At 45.6% G+C, this 22,033-nt stretch overlaps 1 protein-coding gene across 1 annotated transcript; it reads left to right on the top strand.

Moving 5' to 3' along the window:
- Positions 1 to 265: 265 nt before the first annotated feature.
- On the top strand, positions 266 to 20,310 carry ERP27 (endoplasmic reticulum protein 27). Its single transcript, XM_061472324.1, has 7 exons — positions 266 to 473; positions 661 to 761; positions 3,839 to 3,976; positions 7,655 to 7,768; positions 11,582 to 11,707; positions 18,913 to 19,110; positions 19,802 to 20,310. Exons 1-7 carry the CDS (start codon positions 353 to 355, stop codon positions 19,844 to 19,846), a joined length of 843 nt encoding a protein of 280 aa, XP_061328308.1. The 5' UTR covers positions 266 to 352; the 3' UTR covers positions 19,847 to 20,310.
- Positions 20,311 to 22,033: the final 1,723 nt, after the last annotated feature.

The raw sequence follows: 22,033 nt of genomic DNA on the forward strand, positions 1-22,033 counted from the left end.
TGGCCAAGCACAAGGGAGCATCACCCTCTGTGCCCCAGCACTTGGAGAAGTGCAGTGGCTCCTTCTGTGAGGAGAAATGTTCTTACCCAGCTGGGGCATCTGGTCACACAGGCACAGGGTAGCCAAAGCATCCAGCACTGTGTGTGAGGATGCACCGGTGGTGGTGTTGGTGAGGCTCTCCAAGGCTGCTGCCTCTGCAGCAGCGAGGGGCTCTCTCCCAGCCAGGAGGTTCTCTCTGGAGCTGAAGGCACCACCCTGGGCCAGCTGCTCTCTTCCCACCACGCAGGGAGTGGCTGTGGGCCCCTGCAGCAGCTGACGTGTCTCTTGCTGGAGAGGAGTGGAGCAGAGTGCCATGGCGAGGACAGGGCAAGCTGGCACCATGAATACCTCCATCTTCCTGTGCCTCTTGATCATCCTGCTCACCAGGGGCTCTCCAGCAGCGTGTGTTGGAGACAACAGCTCTGCATCCCACAGTAAGTGAGAATTTCTCCTGGCCTGGGGAAAGGCTAGGTCTGCTGTGGGGAGTCTTTCTTAACCAGGAGGGTTCTGTTGAGCTTGCAGGAGAGGTGTGTGGGTGAGACTGTAAGGGGTGGGATGTTTTCATGCATGTTGGGGAGCTGTTTGTGTACCCTCTGTCCAATCATGACCTCTCCTTTCCAGGCACAGCCAGCACTGCAGAGAAACCTGTCCTGTTGGACAATGTTGAGGATGCTGAAGCCTTCATCAGTGGGGCAGAGGTAGCAGTCATTGGATTCTTCCAGGTGTGTTCACAGTACCTCCCCTCCACCAACTATGAGCTCAGTCCCACCCTGATGAGAGCATGGAGCTGGAAGTGTCATATACACCTTCCAAAGGCAGCTCCTGTCCCAAAAGGTGCTGGGGCTGTGACAGGCCACAGAGGGAATGCAGGGAATTTGTTCTATGTGTGGGAAGGGAGATGAAGCAAAGGAGGAAGGTGAAGGAGGTCATAGGAACCCTGGAGCTAGAGAAAGAGAAACACTGCAGGGGAAGCAAAATGGGAATGTGGGTGGCAGAGAAGCAGTGTTGGCAAGGCATGTGTGGGAATGTCAGTTGTTTGCTTTAGGCAGCAATGACAAAACAAGGCACTGCCTGTGTCATGGGGCTAAGGAAGCTGGGTATTGGGGAGCAGCACTGGTGCAGGCCCTCTGAAGTGCAGCAGTGAGCTCAAGCTTCAGCCTCCTCCCAGGGGGCAGTGTAGGCATGGTCGCTCTGCCTTGCTGCTTTGTTCCCCAGTTGATACCCTTGAGGCCTCTGCCTCTCCGTGCGTGAGTTCAATTGAATTCAAAGGTGAGTGATGGCCTGTGTCCCTTGCTCCCAAAATGACGTGAATGTTTTTCCTCAGAAAACAAGACAAAAATATTTATGTAGAGTGCAAAACAGGGACCTCTTTGTCAGGATCCTTATTACTTTTAAGGTGCCCAAATTGCACCTTTTTGCACCTTTTCCTTGAGCTCTGCTCTGGGCTTCTGCTGCCCAGACACTGCCTCATCGCTTCTGTCAGAAAAGACCTCAGCTTTTCAAAACCAGCTCCTTCTGAAAGCACCTTCCTTCTTCTGCCCCATGCCAGGGGCTGGAGGGCAGCCTAGGGAGGGCATCGTGGCCTTGGTATAGGGCAATGGCATCTTACAGCCTGCCATAGAGTGAGGACTGATGGTATGAAGCAAGAAGCATGTGAGTGCTGGAGGCTAGTGCCCCAGGGGCCTTGCTAAGCACTGATCAGAGAGCACCAGCTGCCTCACCTGCAGTGCCTGCAGGCATTTGGAGCTCCTCGCTCTTACAGTGCTGCAGTGCTGCAAACCAGCAAGGGAATCTCACTGTATGGAGATGCCTCCTTCCCCTTGGACAGCTGACTGGGCTTGTGGCAAGGCTGTACCTGGGGCACAGAGCCTGCTGCTAAGCAGCAGCAGGGACTGTGGGTTCTTGCTGGGCAAAGCTATGCAAGGGCATAACCACTGGTGTTTCGGGCCACTGTGGCCTCTCTGTTGGTGCAGGATTTCATTCCACAGAGTAAGACAGGAGGCTGGTGCCATGCAGCCCAGGCTGCCAGGAGCACGAGGCAGCAGGCAGCAACGTGTTGGTCATCCAGTGCCTGAAGCATGACAGGGCTGCGTTTAAACAGTGGATAAAGACCTATGTGTGCCATGAGGGCTTGTCTTGGCCCTCTGCCTAAGAGTATATTCATCCACATAATGCCCATGTTCTCTGTTCTCCATAAATTATTTTTCTACTGCAGCCTTTTAATTCACTGCAGTACGTGGCTCGGCAAGCTTCCTGTATAATGAGCACAGCCTCTCTGACTGGGAACAGAATGCCATGATGGAAAAACAGCACACTGCTCCAGAAACCCTGCGTGTCTGCAAGAAAGGGCAATACTTGGCCTGATTAAACCCCAGCTTTCCCAGGAATGCTCCAAAATTCAGTGCAGTTATTCACACCCCAGGCTTTAGTGCTCTCACCAGAGCCATGTCGATGTGCTGGCATTTCTAAATAGGTCACGAGACATGTTTTTCTTTTGAATAAGAAAGAATTTTGTTTTCCATCCTCTCTGGGCTCACAAACAGCTGAACTGATGGTTCAAACTAAAAAGAAAAACCAGTTATTTTCTAGCAGAGACTATGTCTTGAGAATTTAAATCCAATAAAAGTTATCAAAAATACATTACTCAAAAGGTTGGAATGGGAATAGCAAGGGATGCTTCAATACGGGTTAAGGCTGTAGCCAATGCTCTTGCTCAAGAAAGAAAATGGACCTTAAATTACTGAGAAATTGCACGTTTTTATCCCTTGATGTGTTTGCATTGGCTACTTTTTAAAGTATGTGTCTAAGACAGCTTTTTGAAAGGAACCAGGATACTACTAATGCATAGTGTTTTTACAAAAGTTGTAAACCACTGACTCTAAATCCAAGGTTATCTTAAAAATTGCATTTTTATATATTTATTTTATACACACATGTATGTGCATAATTATACATTTGTATCTGATACCTAAAGGGTGCCTACAAGAAAGATGAGGGATTTTTTTACAAGGACATGTGGGGACAGGATAAGAGCAATGGCTTTAAGCTGAAAGAGAGTAAATTTAGATTAGATGTTACGAAGAAATTCTTCATTATAGGGTAGGTGAGACACTGGAACCTGTTGTGCAGAGAAGCTGTGGCTGCCCCATCCATGACAGTGTTCAAGGCCAGGCTGGACAGGTATTGGAGCAACCTGGTCTAGTGGTAGGTGTCGCTGCCTATGACAGGAGGGTTAGAACTGAATGAGATTTAAGGTCGCTTCCAACCCAAACCGTTCTGTGATTCTCTGATTCCATGATTTCATGACAAACATGTATATACATTTAAGCATGCTACATCCAGATTCTGGCTTTCTCCCCTCCCTTTTGAGACCTCTGGGGCTTCTCACGATCACAGTGTCACCCGCAAGTGTGTGGATAAGACGTGTGGGTTCACAGAAAGGCAAGGCCAGGCTTACACAGCGCTGTGGCACCTGCCAGCTGTGTTTGTGACACCCACAGCGCGTCGGGCATCGCCGCCTGTAACATCCCTGATTCTGGGGAGGAGCGATGGTTGGCGGGGCAAGGGGAGGAGGGTGATCTCTGCAGGATCCCTGCAGCGCAGGCAGTGTGATAACTGGAGAGAAAGATGCTGTTCCTCCCTTCGGCTGCCCGGTTTTCTCCTCTCTCTCCCGGCTAGTGGGCTGAACCGGGCGGTTCTCCCTGACGGCCGCTGGGTGTCACCCTCGCGCTACCTCATGGAGGGCGGCGGGCACCGCTCCCCAGCTCCGCCTTCCACGCGTTCCCTCCTCCCTCCGCAGGAACCGGAGAGCCCCGAAGCCTCGCAGTTTCTCCTGACGGCCGGCCGGATCCCGGAGGTGCCCTTCGGCCTCAGCACCAGCCCCGCGGTTCTGTCCCACTACGGCGTCGAGGCGAACACCGTCACGTTATTCCGCATGGTGCGTGAGCCCGCGTTGTAGCGTGGAGGGACGTGGAGCAGCGTGTCAGGGGACAGCACTCACCGTATCGCCGCCGCCGTGGCCAGATGACCCAGGGGAGCCAGACGGGGCTAGCCGCGGCTGCCCCCGAGCTGCTCCCGCCTCGGGAAACAGGGTGCCGTGCAACAAGCTGTATCCCCCAGCATCACCTCCCCGGTTTAGGAGTTCCCCTGCCCGCTAGGTTTGATGAGAGGGGCTCTAGGACAAGCGCTAAAGACCTGCCTGCGGTCACGGTAGAGAAGTGAAATCCCCAGGCAGTAGTGACAGAGAAGTTTAAAGCTGCTCATCTCTTAGACATTAGGAAGGAATTCTTCACTATGGTGACACACTGGCATAAGGTGCCCAGAGAAGGTGTGACTGCCAAATCCCTGGCAGTCTTCAAGGCCAGGCTGGACAAGGCTTGGAGCAACCTGGTGTAGTGGAAAGTGTCCCTGCCCATGGCAGTCACCTTAGAGGAAGCCAAAAGCCAAGGCTTGTCATTGACAGTCACTGCTTGCCCACCTAAAAACACATCTGTAGAGCTTCCTGCCCCAAAGAAGCCTTTTGCTTTTCACTTGCAGAGTACCCATCACCAAAATATGCAACATTTATTACACCTGATAAGGTTCTCCATTTTAAGTGTTTGCCCTATGGATCTGGTCCAGCACCCAGAGTAAAGAATGACATCTCTGTTTCTGAGTGACCTGCCTGGAACTCAGTTTTACTTGAATGGGTTCCCGTGGTTTTGGTAAGGCTCCTGAGGCACACAAAGAGCATCTAGAGGCCATGTTACAATGGATCAACACAGTAGGCATGACATCAGATCTTACCAAGCATCACTTCAGACAGGCAAGGCTGTCTCAATCGGTGCACAACTTTTCCATCATGACTGAAAACAGATCCAGACCAGGTCTCTGCAGTTATAAATGCTCTGCCACCAAAAGAAGTCCCAAACACTTTTTCTGTCTGCTACACTATGATTTGCAGTTATTCCCTAAACGGGCTTTGGGCATGGGCCCATTAAAAATGTTACTTTGCAGTTTCTTAGGGATGGATACAGTTGTATTCAGTAAGTGCTGGTGCCTCACTGAATTTGAAGCTACTGAAGTTTGAAGTTTGCTGAAATTCAAGGAGATGGTATTGAGAAGGGCTATATACTTGCTTCAAGAGTACCAAAAAAAGCTAAGAGCGAGTATTCTGCCGATTATATCCATGTCCTAGTGTGGCCCCTTCTCACACAAGTGTGGTACTAGAATACTGGAAAGAGAGATGTATCTTAGAAGAGCAGCTGTAGGCAGCACAAGATGTCCTGAAAGCCAGTGAAGTCTGTTGTGTCAGCAGAGCTCTAAGCACAACCTGGGAAGGGGAGTGCAATGAAGACACACTATGTGTAACAGGGAAACTAAATGTGACAGCTTGGCCAAGTCCTAGATGCAGGCTGGTCAAAGATTGGACAAAGCCAGTTTGTTCCCCTTCCTTTCTCATAGTTTCCTGCACTATGTTTACCACTGTCATTATCCAAATAATTCAGAAAGGATGATCCAAGAGTGAGCAATAGGTAGGCAGGTCCTTTTATTTAACCTTTTATTTGCTATGTGCAGGCGTTGCAATTTGAAGCGACACCCATCTCAGTTTTGTTTCTTAGTCATGCTGATTTTCTTCCAAAAATACTGAAAAGTTCCTTTGTTTTTCACTGTGGCAGATAGTGAGGATGACTGCATTGGGAGGGTGTTTGATAAAAGAAAATGTCTGGATCGTTAGAATTTGGATTATATTGAATATTCTTTGCTCACGGTCCAGTTTTTGCAGCTGAAATCTTGTTTAATAAGGAAAAAAAAATCCCAACAAAACAAAACAAAAACCAAGCAGGAAGCTAATGCACTAGTCAGGTTTAAATGTGGTTGACAACTCACTTATCTAATTGTCAGGTTTTTTTTAAATTAAGGTATTCAGATATTTTTCCTTTTATTCTGTGCTGAATACCATGTAGGAGTAAAGGATCAAAGAGAAAAAGGAAAAGAAAAAAAGAGCTGAGACAGGAACTTTGACTCAAATACTGATTTGAAGATGTGTGACCAGGACAGCAGTGAATCAGAAGCATAAACTCATTTTTTCTTTGCTTTTGCTTAGAAGTTTAAACTGTAATTACAGTAGTAGGATGGGCTAGTGTCAACTGGTGACACTTTTTTGTATATGGTGAAGGGAAATTAATTTGTTCTAGTGAGGAATCTGGCTTGGTAGACCTATAAAGAACGTAATTAACAGATGTGAGCAAGCTAGTTATATGGAGTGATAAAGACATTTTGACTGATCTTCAACTATTAGATGCAGGCTATTTCCCAGCCTTATTTCCTTAAGACCATGAATGTTGACTGCAGATTTAAGAAGTTATTATCCCTAAATGGAAATCAGATGTTTTAAGAAGCCCATGAAAGTCAAGAGAAGACTTTCTGTGGAGTCTGGAGTGCTTTAGATTGGTTCCCAAGGCCTGTCTGTTCTCACCCACCAAGGTGTCACATTGGCCTGATCTCATTTACTTGAGTAGAGCTGCCCTTTCATTTTATGGAGGAGGAAAATCTACAAGAGGAATGAGGCTGTGCAGTCTGAAAAGCACTAGTTTGAGTTGCCAGACAGGGTGCTGTGGCTCCCTACTAGATCAAAGACCTTTTGAATGACCACAGAACACCAAAAAGGGCTTTAAATGCACACTGCTGGAAAAACTAACACAAGCACTTTGAGAGGTTGTTACAGATGCAGAGAGTAAACTATGGGCTATGCATGTGGACTTTTCCTCAGCCCCGAGAACCTCATTCAACACATGTATTGAAGGCCTTCAAATACCAAACTTTGATCCTGTTACATGTTAGAGCCCAGCATCCCCATGGCTCAACTCAGTCGTGTCCTGCATATGCTGCAAGGCAACTCTGCCCCTTCAGGTGGTTTAGCTAACATTCAGTGGTTGACTGCTTTTTTTTTCTTCCGTTTACAGGTTCACCAAGACCTCAATAAAATCACATCATTTGGGGGGAGGGAGGGAGTGTGGGGAGATATGTGGCAGCGTGGATTTTCATCTAAAACCAAAATGTGCGGGGCTGGATATTTTTCTTTTCCTTTTTTTTTTTTTTTCTGCTGTACTGGAAAAAAAAAAATCCTCTTTTTATTGGAGAGATTTCCTGCTTTCACAATGTTTCCAGGAAATCCATACAGGCCCACGCTAATGTTTATTACTTGCAGAAGAAATAGAATAAGCAGATGAAGACTTTGAAAAGGGATGTAAAGCCAAAATTGATGCTAGGAGTTAGGCTATTTTGTGATCTCACCCCACAACACCTTGAATAGTGTATCAGCTAATCCTCCCTGTCTCCAGTGCATCAGGAGAGGATACTGTAGGGATGTCTAGAGTCATTGGTGATCTCTGTAATGCCATGAGTTTGCCTTGTCTGAAGGACACTGAAAGAGGGTGGAAGACCCTTATCTAGAGGTGCAGGCTGGTCTCTGTAGGTGCTGGACTTTCAGAAGTGGGGATTATGTGGTGGCAGAGAGAGGACAGTGGTGTCCCAGGGAGTGGATGCCTCCGTGAGTGAATGCCAACAGTGTCTCTGGAGGGGGCGATAGGAGCAGAGGACAGCTGTGACTGTTGGTGTCTTTGTGTGTCTTCAGGTAGACAATCAGCGGAGGGATCTGGATATGAACAACAATGATATTGATGCTGAGAAGATGACTCGTTTCATTCGAATCAATGAGCTTCGCCTGGTGACAGAGTACACCCCTATGGTAATTACAAGCTCCCCGCAGCCCTCACCTTGTCACTTGGCCTCCTCCTCAGGGACATCCTCTGGTCCAAGGGTTTGCATACCCAGACGTGTGAGGGTTGTGGCAATGGTGTGGATGGAGGAACACACAGTTCTGCTGCAACTCCGTATAGGGACAGTAAGCAAATGCTGTACTGGGGCATGCAAGTGGGATGGGGAGAGGAAGGGAGACATGGTGGTTCATTTCGCTTTCCAGTAATTTGGTAATTACAGTTGCATGGTTCGGTTGATAACGCTGGAGGGAAGGAATGCCATCCAGAGGGACCTCGACATGCTTGTGAGGTGAGCTGATGCCAACTTCATGAAGTTTAACTATGCCAAGTGCAAGATCCTACACCTCGGTCAGAGCAATTCCAGGCACAGCTACAGGTTAGGCAGAGAAGAGATTCAGAGCAGCCCTGCGGAGAAAGACTTGGGGGTGTTGGTTGATGAGGAAATGAATATGAGCAGGAAGTGTGCGCTTGCAGCCCAGAAAGCCAACCATATCCTGGGCTGCATCAAAAGGAGCGTGACCAGCAGGTCAAAGGAGGTGATCCTGCCCCTCTACTCTGCTCTCGTGAGACCTCACTTTTTGTGTTGTGTGCAGTTCTGGTGTCCTCAACATAAAAAAGGACATGGAACTGTTGGAACAAGTCCAGAGAAGGGCCATGAGGATGATCAGGGGACTGGAGCACCTCCTGTATGAAGACAGGCTGAGGAAGTTGGGGCTGTTCAGCCTGGAGAAGAGAAGGCTGCGTGGAGACCTCATAGCAGCCTTCCAGTATCTGAAGGGGGCCTATAGGGATGCTGGGGAGGGACTCTTCATTAGGGACTGTACTGATAGGACAAGGGGTAACGGGTTAAAACTTAAACAGGGGAAGTTTAGGTTGAACATAAGAAGGAAATTCTTTCCTGTTAGGGTGGTGAAGCACTGGAATAGATTGCCCAGGGAGGTTGTGAATGCTCCATCCATGGCAGTGTTCAAGACCAGGTTGGACGAGGCCTTGAGTGATATGGTTTAGTGTGAGGTGTCCCTGCCCATGGCAGGGGGTTGGAACTTGATGATCTTAAGGTCCTTTCCAACCCTAACTATTCTATGATTCTATGAATTTTGGGGTGTTGGTGGGCTGAGAGCTCCATTTCTTGCCACTCCTTAACAGTGCTGCTTCCTCCCAGCATGGTATTTGCCGTGTTGTGCCATGCCTGAAGAGTCTTCTCAGCCAGATCTCCTCTCTTTTTCTCAGAAGAGAAACATGGAAACTTGACTGACCTACTGCCAGAAGGCAGAATTCTTCATGGCCCAGCAGTGCACATGGCTTGATGTAAACCTGGCTATTTGAAGGCATATTCAAGAGTTGGTTGGAAATGTCCCAAGCAAAATTTTTCCCATTCCCTCCATCCCTTACTTCAGAATTCATCAATTCAACAACAAAAAAGTCAGACATAGGATGTTTTCATGTTGGACATCTTCATTAGCTCACCCATCTGACTGGCAGTGGCAGGATGCCAGTGCTCTTGTCTGCTATAGAGAGTGACAAAGGATTTAGGCTCCTCTGAAATCTCAGCAGTTCACTGGTTGCACTGCTGTGAATTCAATAGGTTTTAGAAGTCCCAGTGGCCGCAAGGCAGAGACTTTGTCATCACTGATGGGTTCTGTTGCAGACTTCTGGATAGCTGCAACAGTGTTGATCTGGCTCAATTTACAGAAAGGAGAATGGGCCAGCCTGTTTCAAAGCCAATCTTTTCAAGTTGAAGTCAAGGTTCAGCTAAGAGGCTGACAAATTCCCTAGTCCAGGTGCAGCCTGCCAGTAGAGAGAACATTTTATTTTGGAAATGCAACAGTTTGTTTCCACATTAAAATACTTGAGAAGTTCTATTGTTTTCTCAAGAAAAAAAAAAAAAGTGGCTGCTTTTTCATCTTGATGAATAAGGTGAAAAGTTAATTTTAAAAGTACAGAGTATTTTGGAGGACAGAAAAGCCTTATCCTGTCCCACTGTCCTTGCCATGAACACTCAAGTCAGAAGTGATGGTCTTGTTACTTGTTATCTTTATAATTGCCCAGGCCTTTTGAACCCTGGGACCTTTACTGCATCTCTTAGCAATTAATTAGATCATGACTCTTTCTTCACGCGTCTCTGCTGATGCTCTGGGGTCTTGCTCTGTGGCATCCTATTCAGCGCCCAGGCTGTCTCCCTTGACAGAGAAGAGCTGAGCTGTTCAGCTGGTCCCCTCCACCCTGACTGGCAGTACACGTTCCATTTTTTTTTCCAGATGCTCTGGAGTCCTATCAAGGTGCTGGAGTTGACAGTGCCTCCTGCAGTCTCCAGTCCAAAGCCCTCCCAGCTCTGCTAACTTAGCTTGTTTTTTGGTAAATATTTATTCCCAGTGCATATGCTGTTTACATCTATGAATGCTGCTGGGCAGCAGAGGCTGGGGTCATGTGGATCACACTGAGTCCTGCCAAGAGTTTCTCTCCCATCCTGGGGCCCTTGCTGTTTCCCCCACATACTTCAAGCATTTTCAGGCAACGCTTACCCTGTGGGCTTTCCAGGAGAGTCAGATGTGACCCAGCTATGTTGATGAGCTCTGCTGATCGCTACTGCACAAGGTTCTGTGGATAGCCGCACCCGCGTGTGGAGCTGCAGGAGGAACTGCTGCTTCAGCCCTGCTCTCTCTCAGCCCAGACTTGTCATGACCCTTGGTGCTGGGTGGCTTCACCCTCACCTTCAGCCCCGTCCTCTCCCATGAGGTCTAATGCCCTCCAGCCTTCTTTTGCATCCCCTCTACTCTCCCCTTCCCCATCTGCACACCACCAGAGAAGTGAAGGGATACAAAATGCCTCATAAATATGAGACTAATGGCAGAGTCCTGGCTCTCAACAACCAGATACTTTGTGATTCATGGCCCTTGCCAGTGTGCACTCCCTGACCTCTTCCTTATTACTCCTGGACTTGTGGAAATTCTTTTCTCCTGCTGGCAGGGAGCTGCACAGTTTGCACTTCTGTGGTTTCAGTGGCACGGGGGAGGCAGCAGCTCTGGTCTGGCTGCTGTTTAGTTTGAGGGAGAGGCTGCAGGGCTGCAGGAAGCGGGCAGAAGGAGGAGCAAAAGAGTGAGTGAGTGCCTGAAGATGGTGCAGCTCCTTCTTGGGCAGTGCCAGCACTGTCTCCTTCACAGAGGGCCACTGTATTCTGCCCACTTGGCCCTTACCCAGGGGTTGAAGAACAGCTGGCTCCAGGTCTCCCACTATGAGACTGCAGAGACAATTTTAACCCTGAACACTCTGGAATACCCTGGAGTTGCTGAAACTCTGGACTCATCCCCATCCTACACACAGCTTAATGCCAAAGAAATAAGGAAAGGCACCAACCCTGACACTACAAATCCTTCCCACTTTCTTGCTCCCATTTTGTCCAGGTGCTGCATCTCAGTCATTCAGGGCACTCTTATGTTCAGTGTTTGCTGGCCTTCCCTCTCATCTTCCTTGCCCCTCTAGTTTTCAGCTTGCTGTACCCAGGATGTCCCCTTTCCTAGTCACTGGCTATCCTGAGGCCAGTGATGAACCCTGGTGGTCTTTAGACTCTCATCTTGGGAATAAGCAAAGTCATGAGGTTAAGTGCTTCCACAGAGCACCCAGATTGGATCCCTCCTGCTTCAAGAGGTCTCTTTTTTGGGAGGCTGATTTGCAAAGAAATCTAAGCTGAGACACAAGGACCAATGTCCCTTCAGTCCTGCAACCAATGCAGATTGAATGTGCTCAGTCTCTTTGTGTGTTTCTCTCTCTGTCTGTGGTGGCAGACAGCGATAGGTGTGATGCAGAGTTCGTTCCAGCTTCACCTTCTCCTGGTCACAGACAAAACGTCCCCGAAGTACCCTGAGCAAATGCGCAGATATCGGGAGGCAGCAGAGCTCTTCAAGGGAAAGGTAAGTCCAAACAGAGATTTGGGGAGCAGTGATTACTTCAGTGGATGGGGATGGCATTACTTCCTTCTCTGTGGATTAGGGGGGCAAATCCAAGTGGCAGTAGAAGAGGATTGGTTGGATAATTAAGTGGAGGTGTTGGATCTGTTCACCTTTTGCCAGTTTTCCTCCTTGTAGGGAAAATATCCTCTGTATCTTGCTCCTCTGCTCCCTCAGTGGGACGTTATGTACTTCCTTGCTTCTGGTCCAGTTTTGTTCCCTTGTATTAGGAGATGACAAACAGCTGCTGCACTTCAGTCTGATGATGATTGCATTCCACTGGTATGAGAGATGATTTTGTATATACGGCCTGCAAGATGCCAAGGAGTGTTATATCAGTAACCTGTGATAGCAACTAATGTCACAGTGATTCTTAACCCTTAGCCTTCTGGTTGTATCCGGGGGAAAAAACTATTTTTAAAAGAGTTGCAAATAGGTTTGTCAGGTTTCTCACACCAGGGTCATGGAATAGATGGTGTCTTTCAGAGAAATTCTGCCTGGTTCCCACCCCACTGTGGACAAAACTCTCCAAATAGTAAACATCCCATGTCTGATTCTCTTCCAGCAGCTGCATTACATGGAAATTTGTGTTCATGGTACAGAGGAAGGAGCTGGCAAGCAAAGGAATGCATCTGGGGCAAGGGAGAAGATTAGAAGGGAGGGGGTAGAAGATCACAGCCGGGGGAGGGCTGAGCTGAGAGGCAGTGGAAGGAATCTTCCTGGGTGATGTGTGGAGCTGGAAAGAGAAGGTTTGAGAACATAAACATCTGCACGCATCTGTTTGTGTACTGAAGGCACAGATTAAATATTAAGTATATAATCATCCTCAGATGGAGGGGCCACCTTGGAGCTGTGCGCCCTCTGAAGTCTTGAGACTTGTTTACGGCAAAACTACTTTGGACCTTGCCATCTGTCCCACTCACTGGAAACTATGCATCAAAGTAAAAAGGTCTCTTCAGAAGTGTTTTGCTTTGATGAATACTTAGTGATAAAAGAAAACTTGCTTATCTGAAAAATTACAGCTGTCTCATGTGAGATGTGTGTTATAGTAACACCACTAGCACTGTCCTCCATGAGCAGCAGAGTTTGATATAGGTCTCCCCCCTCCAAGCAGCTAACTCTTCCAACATAACACATTACTGTTCAGCATCACTATCCTTTGCTGGTGCAGCTGCAGCTAGCTTTCTCTTCATGTGACATGCTTAGATCTGAGAAAATGTGAATAATTTTCCTAGAAATACTTCACAAAACATTGGATAAAATGTTGTACTGAAGTCCAAATAAATTTTGGATTTCCGGCAAGCCAAATCTAACTTTTTTTTTTTTTTAATTCATCCAGGCACGTTTCCCAGTCTAGAAGTTTCCCACAGTAAAAATAGAGATTAAAAATGTTGGGATTTGAGTTATTATTTCTACTGCAGTGGTACTGAAGAACATATAGAAGAAAAGACTTAGAGTCTAATACAGTGTTTTTCGCAAAGGACTGCCACTCTGAAGAGAAAATTGTGATTTGTGCTGCCCACTTACAAAGCAGTGAGAGAGAACTAAGACCCCTCTGTTTGGGTCTTAGGTCTGGATAGTAAGGAGTAAGCAGAACAATATGCCCACTGAGGTTTGTCTCTTGCTCTGACATGTAGAAAGACATGAATTAGTTTGGGTATCAGAAGCAGCCACTGAACCATACCTCAGAAATCTCTGCTAGCTAATTTTCCTAAATGGAATGTCCTGGGTTTAGCAGTAGCAGTCATTTTTTTTCCTCCTTCTTAGTAGCTGGTGCAGCACTGTGTTTTTGACTTTTGGCCTCAGAACAGTACTGATAATACTGATGTTTAGTCTGACCAATTACTTTGTGAGTCTCATGCTCTGCCAGGGAGGAGGGAAAGCCAAGAGGAAGCAGAGACAGAACACCTAACCCAAACTGACCAAAGAGGTATTCCATACCACAGCACGTCATGCCCAGGATGTAACTGAGAATTACCCGGAAGGGCTAGCTGACTGCAGGGTTGGAGGAGGTATCGGTCAGCGCTCAGTCGGTGGGGTGGGGCGAGTTATCGGTTGGCGGGTGGTGAGGTGTTGTATTCTCTTCCCTTGTTATTTCCTTTATCATTATTATCATTGGTGGTAGCAGTAGTGATTTGTGTTATACCTTAGTTACTAAACTGTTCTTATCTCAACCTGTGGGAGTTGCATACTTTTGATTCTCCTCCCCATCCCTCTGGGATGAGGAGGAGGGCAAGGGGGGGGGGGGGGGGGGAGTGTGAGAGAGAGACTGCGTGGCTGACTGTGTTTATACCACAACATGGAGTTATCTGTTTTCAGGATCACAAAGTTAACTCAGGTTTACTTCAAAACAAGTAAAGTATTGAGTAGGTTTTGCCTTTTTGCAGCTCACAGATTATGTGCAAATAAATGCAAGATTCTTGACTTGAATTTTATTCAGAATTACCAGTGAATAATTCACAGCCTGGTGGTGGCAATAATTCACAGCCTGGTGTGGGCTGGTGGTGAAAGGCTTGTTTGTGCTGCAGGGTTAGTGCTGTCAGTAGTTCAAGCAAGGAATCATTGTGCAGTGGAGAGGTGTTCAAGCTCCCTCTGAATATGTACCACTGCATCCATCAGTGCTTTATGGTGATTGCAGAGCGCCAGAACAGAGTGGGGAGACTTGGTGTGTGTTGCAACTTCTTTACAAGCCAGTGAAGAACACAAACAGAGCCTCGAGATGGTTCCCAAGCAGGAGAAGGGGTACGGATCCTTTCACACATCTCTACTTTGCTCTAAGGGAAGAGGCATCCTTGTCATTGTCATCACTAGCTGGAGGCAGAGGAGAAATTTCTTGCTTGCATTGATGGATAGATGAAGTGGAACTGCTCCTGCTGAGTGGCTGGCTCCAAAGAATGAAGAAAACTAAAGAAAATAGAATCATTTGGGTTGGAAAAAGACCCTTCAGATCATGAAGTCCAACTGTTAATAGAGCATGAGGAAATGATTAATCTGCCAGTTCCTGGATTATAGTCACTTCGTCTCTGGTTTATGATCTTTTCATTTTTGCCTGAGAGGAAGCTGAGATTTTCAGCTGGAGGATCCATGAGGCTCTATGGTGAGGACTGTTACTTGAAAACAGCCTGAACTTCACCCCGAGCAGCAGTGTCTGAAAGCAGTTTAGATTTTATCATGGAACCTGGGGTCTGTAAAATGCTGGAGAGGAAAATGCAAAGGTTATATGATGCTAAGACATCAAGAGCTGACAAGATTAAGAATATAATATTTTCTAGCAGACATTGAGAAACAATTATGGGTGGGTAACAGTGAACAGACAGAGCTCAGGGTGCTACAGCTGCAGAAGTGAATCCACCAGCCTTCTTGGAAGGACCCCACTGCAATCAAACATGTGCGTATTTGGGAAAGTACTGCCAAGAGTCCACGCTTTCTGCTGGAAAGAAAATGTCAGAGTTTGCATTGCTGAGCGAAATTAGCATAAGCATCTTCAGTTTTCTTTCCACAATATCAGAGCATAACATGTCAATTACAGATGGCATACCTCATGGATGTTTGCAGAAGTTTTAATAAGGTGATGCTGGGAATAATAAAGGCAACTTTTGCTGCAACTAATGTAACTGGTTTACAATGTCAAAATTATTTGGATAGAGATGTTTGCAAAGTCCCTTTTACTTTATATGTAAGCCTATTTAGAAATGGGTTCTGAGAAACTCCCAAGAGCCCTTCAGGAGTACTTTCATGGAAATGAAAGGATGCTGCCCCTTCTTTTTCAGGCAGTCATTCATACACTTTTGATTTTTCTTGTCATTGATAACTCCAGAACTGAGAGGGTTAATATTTAGAAATGTCTTGTCTAGCCATAACCAGGGGAGCCTGTAAATTCAGATTGTCTATGTCATTTAAAGATATCTGCAGTAAACTTGTTTTTATAGCTTTCTTTTTTTTTTGATTCATGACTGATATTTTCATTTTGCTCTGATGTACTATGCAAGCTATGTAAGAAGTTACTCAATCTACAGAGCTTAATCTTTTTGCTTATACAGTCTCCTCAAAGAATGAAGGTTACAGCTTCGTGAAGCTCAAAGACGAACACTGGACATGAGGTTGGATCATCCTTCCTGTTTATATTTGTTAGAGATGAAACTAAGCAACACCAAATTGGTTTCTACCACTACAGTGCTATTTGCAATTAACTTTAATTCCTTGGTTAACAACATCATTCTGTATCTTGGTATTTACCAGGAGCTTGATGTTCTAAAAGCACTCAACCAGGAATCAAACTGTCAAGACACCAAGATGGCACCACTGTACAAAATTTTCTGAAAGAGAAATTTGCAGGTGACAGTGCACAGGTAATATCATGTTGGAGGGGAGAATTTGTGTCAGGAATTCCCCATCCATGCAGGTGATCCTTTGCCTGCAGCAGCAGACTTCTGAACACAGGCAAGAAAATTTCTACAAAATGAAACAATTTCATAGAAATCATTTCAGAATGAAAAAAAAAACCACAAACAACCAACAAACTGAAACAAACAAACACAGATATTGTACAGGAGGATGAAATAGAAAATGAACTTTCTGTCTGGGATGGAACAACCTGGTTTCTAGCAGTGATGTGACAGTTGGCATTGTAAGTGAGATATGTTTTTGTGAATTATAGATTTGGTAAGTTGTCTGAGCAAAGGCTTTAGGCTCCTTTCAGCACTGATAGAGAAGGACATGTCCTTCTTTTCTTCTAAAATAAGTGGGATAATGTGCCTGCCACCGTTCGTTGCAGAGGTTATGTAATGTCTGCAGAGGTATGACTGTCTGATACAAGACTAAGATCTGGATGTAAGATGTTAGGCAAGGTAACTCTTGTCTCATGCCAGTGCAATTTGCCATGGTCACTGCATTCATTCTTTGTGATTGGAGCTGGCTGGGAATCTCTGAACAAAATAAATTCCTCATGAGAAAATGCCAGGTGGCTTTTTAACAAAGGCTGGACGCTTGATAAAGTGAAGAATATTGACTGATATTTATTTATATTACCATCTTTTTAAACGTGGAGGATATTTTGCATAAGAAGTGACATTTAACAACCTAAATATTCTAAATGTGGGGTTTTTTTAGCTTCTTGCTTAGCATTTGTTTTAAAAGATGTTGCTGTCTAGTGACTCTTTCATACAGAAAGTTAAAAGCTTCTGAATGAACTGGTGAAAATGTGATACCTATCCTGTACCAACCTTCTGAAAATGCTTCTGTCCAACACTGGCTTCTGTTTCCAACTTGCTAGTTGGAAGGAGAGCCCTAAAATATAAATATTGATGCTCCAGCTGAGCGTTTCCTATATTGGGTGCTTAGAGCTGTGACCTTCAGATTTGTGGCCCTTCTCTAGTTAATCTATTTAGTGTTTTATCCTGCAAAAGGATGAATTTAGCTCTTAGGGAGAAGTTTCCACAGCCTGTCTGCTCACTAGCTTGTTTTGCTTGGGGCACAGTTGACTTTTGGAATAGAAATTGCAAGTGATAAATACCACGTATCCAGTGAAAAATGTTCCTGTTTCTGTATTGCAGTGATTAACTGGAGTTAAACCTTACACTAGCCTAACTATCCATCCTTCCCATAGGCTGTTTCCTAGGAAAGTTTCCAGATATATTTGTCTTTTTTATAGAGCACAAATTTAATAAAGAATTTGAGATTTACCAAGTTTTTTTTTTAGAGAAGAAAAAAGTTTTGAACTAACTTGCTTGTTCTTGATCTAAAAGAAAGAAAAACATGAGTCACAGCCTGGGAACCAGACACATTGTCTTCACATTGCATTACTTTCCTTTTTTTTAAACTCATTTTAGCTTTTGTGTAAGTTAAGTCATATCCATGTCCATAGGTATATTGAATATGCTAGGCCCAGTAGGTTGCACAGGATAAAGATAAGATAAAATGGTGCATGATAGCTGGATGTTCGTTTCATTGACTTGGATGTCAGCAGCCAAGGGAATCTATTTAATCAGGTCACTGATTAAATTTTTCAATTGCTGTATTTTTTATTTTTAAATTTGTACGTAATATTTGCACGTAGCCTTAACAGATAATTTAACAAAGATCTTTAAGATATCTGTATATTTTATTGTTACTCTTTCAGATTTAAACCATTTAAGTTTATACCAATTCCTACTGCACTTGTAAGATCTCAGATGAAAGTTATTCTTAAAATAAAACCATGGAGCTGCTCACCATTTCTGCTAAATCTATACTATTGAATCGTGGAATCATGAATTGTTTGGGTTGGAAGGGACCTTAAAGCTCATCCAGTTCCAGCCCCCCTGCCATGGGAAGGAATACCTTCCACTAGACCAGGTTTCTCCAAGCCTTGTCCAGTCTGTCCTTGTACACTGCCAGGGATGGGGCAGCCACAGCTTCTCTGGGAAACCTGTTCCAGTGAATCATATGTCAGAATCCTAACAATTAGCTTGATCTTGCTCTCCAGGACTATTCATGAGCCCAGAAAAATGTATGTTGTTCTTATCTTGGCTTAGTCATTGTTGGGCTCCTCTCCTCAGGTCTGAACAACCCTCCACTGAGCTGGGCTGTGTGGACATTGGTGTCTTGCCACCAACTCGTTTCCTAGATGATTGCATCTTCATTTCTATTCACTGCAGCTCACTTAAATGTTTGTGTTTGGCTCTCTCATGTTCTTATCCTTGCAGGCTCCTGCTGGCCTATACTTCACTCCCACATTCTTGCAATTGAGTTTGATTTTTACACACCAAAACACCTTTTTACTCTGACACTGTGGGTCTTCCATGGATGTGATCTTATCCAAATATCATGCAAGGAGAGGAGTCAGCTTCCTTTGCATGTGCCACTAAGATAAAAGACATTTGTTTCCTCAGCTACTAAGAGAATCGGAGTGGAAACTGCCTTCTTGCCATAGTGTAGATATATTTTTAAAGAAGGTGAAAGAAGACATTTTATTTGGTAATGTAAGACTGGACTGGATAAAATACAGAAAAATGCACTGTGTGGAGCAGTTATATAGTGGCAGAAGAAAGCGGTGCCCTAAATGAGTATAGTAGGCTTTCTCTAACTCTAAAAACATTGCTGTTAATCTTCGTATGATCACAGTCTGGGGAGCTGTTGTCTCTCTCTCAGTTTCCTTTTTGCTTACGTTTCCTCTCCTGTTTCCATCACAGATTCTCTTTATCCTGGTAGACATTAATTTGAAAAGCAATGAACGAACAGTGTCATTCTTCAAACTGAAGAAGTCCCAGCTGCCAGCTCTGGCTATATTCAACGCACCAGATGAAGAGCAGGATGTCTTAACTCTGGATGAAGTCTCCATTGAGCGTGTACAGGACTTCTGTAATGGTTTCATCGAAAGAATGGAGAAGGTAAAGGGGAACTTCAGTACAGTCTACAGAAATCTGGGATCTTGTAGGACAATGCTGTTGCTCACAAGGCTCTCTTCAGTTCCTTGAACTCCTCCCCAGCCCTGCCTCCTCCTCTTTCATTTTCCTTTCACCTGGATATCAGAAAAACGTTCAATCTAGAGGAAAGCAGAAATGGATGTTTTTGCAGAGCTTCTTTATTCATTGATTTCTGCCTTCTAGTCTGCAGCAAGAGGACTTCACTGACCTCTGCAACTGTATGAAGGTGTGAGTGAAGCATCTATTTTCTGGGGACAGCAGCTGGGAGGCAGAATGAAGGGTGCTTTTGGACACTAGGAAGGCAGCACATGAGAGGGTCAGAGAGAGTGGCATGGAGAGGAAGGATATCTATCAAGAAGGCCACAGAACAGAGTATGCAGACGAAGGCTCAGAACTCTAACAGAGGTCTCTGCTGGTAAAAGGACAATTTAATCTCCATGTTCATTCAGTGTTAAGAGCTCTCTCTCTGTCAAGGCTCATCTTCCTATAGCACAGAGGCTTTGTGTGTCAGTACCTTGTGTTCTGCAATTGAAATGGGATATTCAGGGCAGTGGCATAGACAGGAGAGGCATTTAAGCTGGTTTGTTTCCTTTTATCATTATTCTGAAGAAATGAGCAGCATCAAAACTGATTTCATGCCTCTAATGTGTTTTAGGGTGAAGATGAACCTGAGGAGAAGGCTCCCAATGAGGAACTATGATTCTTTCTCAGCCATCAGGATGACTGTTCCCAGAGTCTGTTTCTGGCATATGAAGAGTTCACTGAGCCCCACAGCTTAGGAATTCCTGGGATGGCAGGATTATGGGACCACGTCAGTCATGGATTCCCATCTCCATGCCATGTACATATATGCTGTCTGTCCTTTCTAGGAATCTCTTCTCCCTTCTCATTTGCTGTCTCCAGCTCTCATTTTCTCAGTACTCCAGTAGTTCTGGTATTACCCTACACTGTATCCTTCCATGACAGCTCTGTGACACAGCAAAGTGGCAATATCAGAAATGAAGAATATAGTTCCCAGAGATGTTTCCCTCATTCTCTTTTCTCTCGGTGCCATGCTGAGTTCCACTGTCAGCCTCTCCTGACACTGGGAATAGATTGGTTGCTTGATATCACATGAACTTTTCCATTTATTTTACTAAATAAAACAGAAAGTGAATAGCCTGATTTTTTATGCAAATATGTGACTTTCTACTCCGCATGTCTTTCACCTGAGGACAAAGCCTGTGCATTTCTGAGTGAGTAAGCTCAAAAATCTCCTTTCTCTGAATTTCACCAGGCTTGCAATGCCTAACCAGTCAGATTGGTTGCTAAGAATCATTCCCCATGGAACTGTACCCATCATCAACAGATATTTTCAGCAAGATGAGAGATTTCTGTGAAGGTTTGGGATCAGAACAGCACTGGGTACAGCAGGTCTGAGCTGGTGCAGCAAAAATGAATGAGACTAAGATGCAGATTGAGGCTAAGAGGAATGCGAGCTGTGGCAGAAGGGCAGTAGGAAGTTGCATTGCAAGATAGGGGATATCTCCACATCACATTAGAGAGGAAGGCTAATGTCTGTGTATTGACCTCAGACATCCCTCAGAGGTCCCAGTGCTGGCATACAGGGTATGGGGACTTTGCAGACGAGGTGTATCAGCCATCCATGTGCTGCTGTACTAGATTCATGCAGTAGACTTGCCTCATACTTGGCTGAGCATCCTTTGGCATGAAGCATGGATGCTTCTGTCAAACAGTGACTGCATTGTCTCTTAGGGCTTGAGAGACTTGGCTTGGGACAGGGAGCCTAAGAGGAGTAAAGCTGAGAAACCTCACTTGGCGCTTTCTCAGGGATTGGCCCAAGGGGAATAACTGGGAATAGAAAGTTGTTCTTGCGAATGAGACAAACAGCTCCCCACCACAGAGGGAGAAGTCAGGAGCTGGAAAGGACGCAAAGTAAGTGGCAGCCACCATGATGAGGGCCATAGCAGGAAGGCTCTCAGTACAATAGAGAGGCAGGTGCCAGCCCTGCGTTAGCTCTTGCTTCATCCATGAGAGTCAAGCTGATGCCTTCCATCAACCTAAGGCTCTGTCTTCCTTGCAGCTGGAGTCAGCTCCTTCAGTGCTCTACTGTCCCTTCTACTCTGCTTACCTAAAGCAAATCCAATGCTGCAACAGTTGGTATGGGGAATCAAAATTGTTGCACATTTCCAAGGAAGAGTGGTGTGACCAAAACAGTATACAGGATTGCACCTTTTGTTGGCAAGGCTGGGCAACTGTTTCCCTGCCCAGGGAGCTATCCCCTAAGAGGCAAGGTGGTGGGCAATATGGGGTCTTAGAAGCTCCATGGTCAACAAATAGGCAAGAATTGTTTCCTAAATGAGGCAGTTCAGAAAAGAGCAGAACAGCGAGGAGATGAGGCAAACCACCTCTATTCAATTTTCCTGTTGTCACAGCTGGGAGCTCCCTAACCTCTGGTTTGTATGTGGCCTCTGAGAACATGGCCACAGCTGGATAGTAACACTGAAGATGTCAAGAGAGACATGAGTTTGAGGCATTATGCTCTGCATATTTATTTCTTTGGGCTGGTAAAAGTGGAGGCACCAGTCCTCAGCCCATAAAATTGTTTTGCTTTGGTGTCCTTTCTTCTGAGCAACCATTTCACAGTGACTTTGTGCCACTAGCATGTAGTCCCAGAAGAGGATGTGTCACCATCATCAGCTGGAGCCTACAAGGCCATAAGGTTTGGTCCATGGGTGTAGTGTTCATGTGACAGCTGGAGTGAGCCATTTCTGCAGGCCTTTTAAGTGTCTTTTTCTTTGAAGCACAAGGCTATACAGGGTGGTCACATACCTGCTGCTGTGTTTGGTGCCCTGGATTTGCATGCTAGTCTTGGAGTGGCAAGTGA

Source organism: Pezoporus flaviventris, unplaced genomic scaffold (genome assembly GCF_033815535.1).
Source record: "Pezoporus flaviventris isolate CSIRO_AGI_PZ_B2104156 unplaced genomic scaffold, CSIRO_AGI_Pfla_v1 ptg000070l, whole genome shotgun sequence".
Classification (NCBI taxonomy): domain Eukaryota; kingdom Metazoa; phylum Chordata; class Aves; order Psittaciformes; family Psittacidae; genus Pezoporus; species Pezoporus flaviventris.

Coding starts and splice junctions, on each gene's coding strand:
- ERP27 (XM_061472324.1), top strand. CDS start 353: ATGGCGAGGACAGGGCAAGCTGGCACCATGAATACCTCCATCTTCCTG. Junction 474..660: donor CAACAGCTCTGCATCCCACA/GTAAGTGAGAAT, acceptor TCTCCTTTCCAG/GCACAGCCAGCACTGCAGAG. Junction 19,111..19,801: donor TCATCGAAAGAATGGAGAAG/GTAAAGGGGAAC, acceptor AATGTGTTTTAG/GGTGAAGATGAACCTGAGGA.